General features: G+C 45.4%; 1 protein-coding gene across 1 annotated transcript; it reads left to right on the forward strand.

The window, feature by feature from the left end:
• The first annotated feature begins 488 nt into the window (after window positions 1–488).
• LOC147005252 (oogenesin-3-like) lies at window positions 489–1,976 on the forward strand. Its single transcript, XM_085836376.1, has 2 exons — window positions 489–505; window positions 1,409–1,976. The coding sequence occupies exons 1-2, from the start codon at window positions 489–491 to the stop codon at window positions 1,974–1,976; spliced, it is 585 nt and encodes a 194-aa protein (XP_085692502.1).
• The last annotated feature ends 211 nt before the right edge of the window (window positions 1,977–2,187 follow it).

Raw genomic sequence — 2,187 nt, forward strand, 5'->3', positions numbered from 1 at the left:
TCAGAGCCCTTGGATGAGAAGCCTACAGTAGTGAAAGTCCTTCACAGATATGCACGGAGGAGGCAGCTGAAGTTGGTAGCTGACCTTTTCCTCAGGCCCCGCCATGATGAAACACAAGCATACTTCTTGAAGTGGGCCCAGCAGAGAAAGGACTCCCTACATTTGTGCTGTATAAACATGAAGATCTGGGCTATGCCCGTGCACTTTGTCTTAGAGATTTTGAATGTCTTTCATCCAGAACACATCGAGGAATTGGAACTGAACACTTAGTGGAGTGTGTTCAATCTGGCACGTTTTGCTCGTGCTTTGGGCAGATGAGAAATCTTTGCAAACTTCTCCTGGCACCCCTCTATAAGAATGTCTTCAAGATTTCCAATAGAACAGGAGACAGAGAAGACAAGTGTGTCAAGGAGTTCCTTTCTATCTTCTCCATACTTAATTGTCTCCAGCATCTCTCCATGTGTGGTGTCCACTTTCTCATAGACCACATGAATCAGGTCTTCAGGTAAGCCAGGAGGGAGAGCTGGCTTACCTAGCAGAGCATTTTTTCTTGTCCATTTTAAGGATTATTAGTATACCATGCCTGACAGTCAGCCACCTGGAACAAATTTTAGGGACCCTTTAGAATATGGACCTTATGTGTAGTGATTCAAAGACTCAAATAATTACTCCTGAAGCAGAAGACTTAAGGAAGGTAAGGAGTAGCTCAGATATGGTGAGAAGGGACTGTAATTCTTCTTGGAATCACAGCCAAAAAAATCATCAGAAGAGCTGGGCAGTGGCGGTGCATGCCTTTAATCCTAGCACTTGGGACTCAGAGGCAGGTGGATTTCTGAGTTTGAGGCCAATGTGGTCTACAGTGTGAGTTCCAGGATAGCCAGGGCTATACAGAGAAATCCTATCTAGAAAACACTAACAAAGAAAACAAACCAACCAACCAAACAAAAAAATATCAGAAGGAACCAGAGAGTTGAGGATGTAATTAGGAGCTGGGGGAGACCATCAAAGTGAGGAGGTGAGCTCTGTGCTAAGATTTGTGGGAACAGCCTTCTATCTTCCCCTACTTTCCCATGAGAGAAGGGTTTTGAGCCCCAGTACTGTAGAGTACATGGGACATTAGGGATTATGTGGAACTGTAAGGGATAGCAAGAGTGACTGTTCAGAAACTTGGATGAAATGCATCTTTGAATGAGTCCATATGTAATGTCCCTAGATCCTGTCAGGACTCTCTTAGCACAGAACTTCCTCTATGTGTCTTATGGGCTGGTTTTCTGTGTGGGACTGAAGCCAGCAGATTAAGTGTGGGTGACCTTGGGTCACCTGGTCCCTTCTACAACTGTGTAAACTTCATCCCATGCTTGCCATCACCACTTGCCAGAACTAACCATCTGGTTTCACTTATTCCTAGGTGCTTGATGACACCCTTGGAGTCCTTCTCCATCACTCACTACCAAATTTCACAGTCAGACTTGGATTCCTTCTCTTGCTGTCAGAGTCTCTTTCAGCTAAAACATCTGGAGATGAAAGGTGTGGTCTTACAGGTTTTGGATGTAAAGCCTCTGAGAGGTCTCTTAAGGAAAGTGGTAAAAACTTTTGAGACTCTGAATTTGCGGGGATGTAAGATGAATGACTCCCAGATCAATGCACTCCTACCTTCCCTCAGACAATGTTCCCAGCTTACCAAGATCAACTTCTACAACAATGACTTCTCCATGCCCATCCTGAAGGACCTTTTACAGCACACAGCCAGCTGGAGCAAGATGAATGTGGAACAATACCCTGCCCCTCTGGAGTGCTATAATGAGTTGGGCCATGTCTCTGTAGAAAGATTTGCCCAACTTTGTCGGGATCTCATGGATACACTGAGGGCAATAAGGCAGCCCAAGAGCCTCTCTTTTGCTACACGTTTATCCCACAAATGTGGTGAGTGCTGTGTCTATGGCCAGGGGACCAGACTTTGTTTTTGCTGGCGGTGAACATGGATCCAGATCTTCTGCATGTGAATAAATGACAGGTTTGGGACACATCTCTCATCTGTGGTGTTCAGAGACTGTGACTTCAGGCAGTGTACAGCTACTTGGAAAGGAAAGGATGTACAATAATTGGGATCTTGGAGGCTGAGCTTGACATGGTGAGCAGACTTGTGGACTGTCAAAGGCAACTTGGATGTTTTGAGTGGACTCTGCC

This window comes from Mus caroli, unplaced genomic scaffold, assembly GCF_978045245.1.
Source record: "Mus caroli unplaced genomic scaffold, Mus_caroli_1 scaffold_4, whole genome shotgun sequence".
NCBI classification, from domain to species: domain Eukaryota; kingdom Metazoa; phylum Chordata; class Mammalia; order Rodentia; family Muridae; genus Mus; species Mus caroli.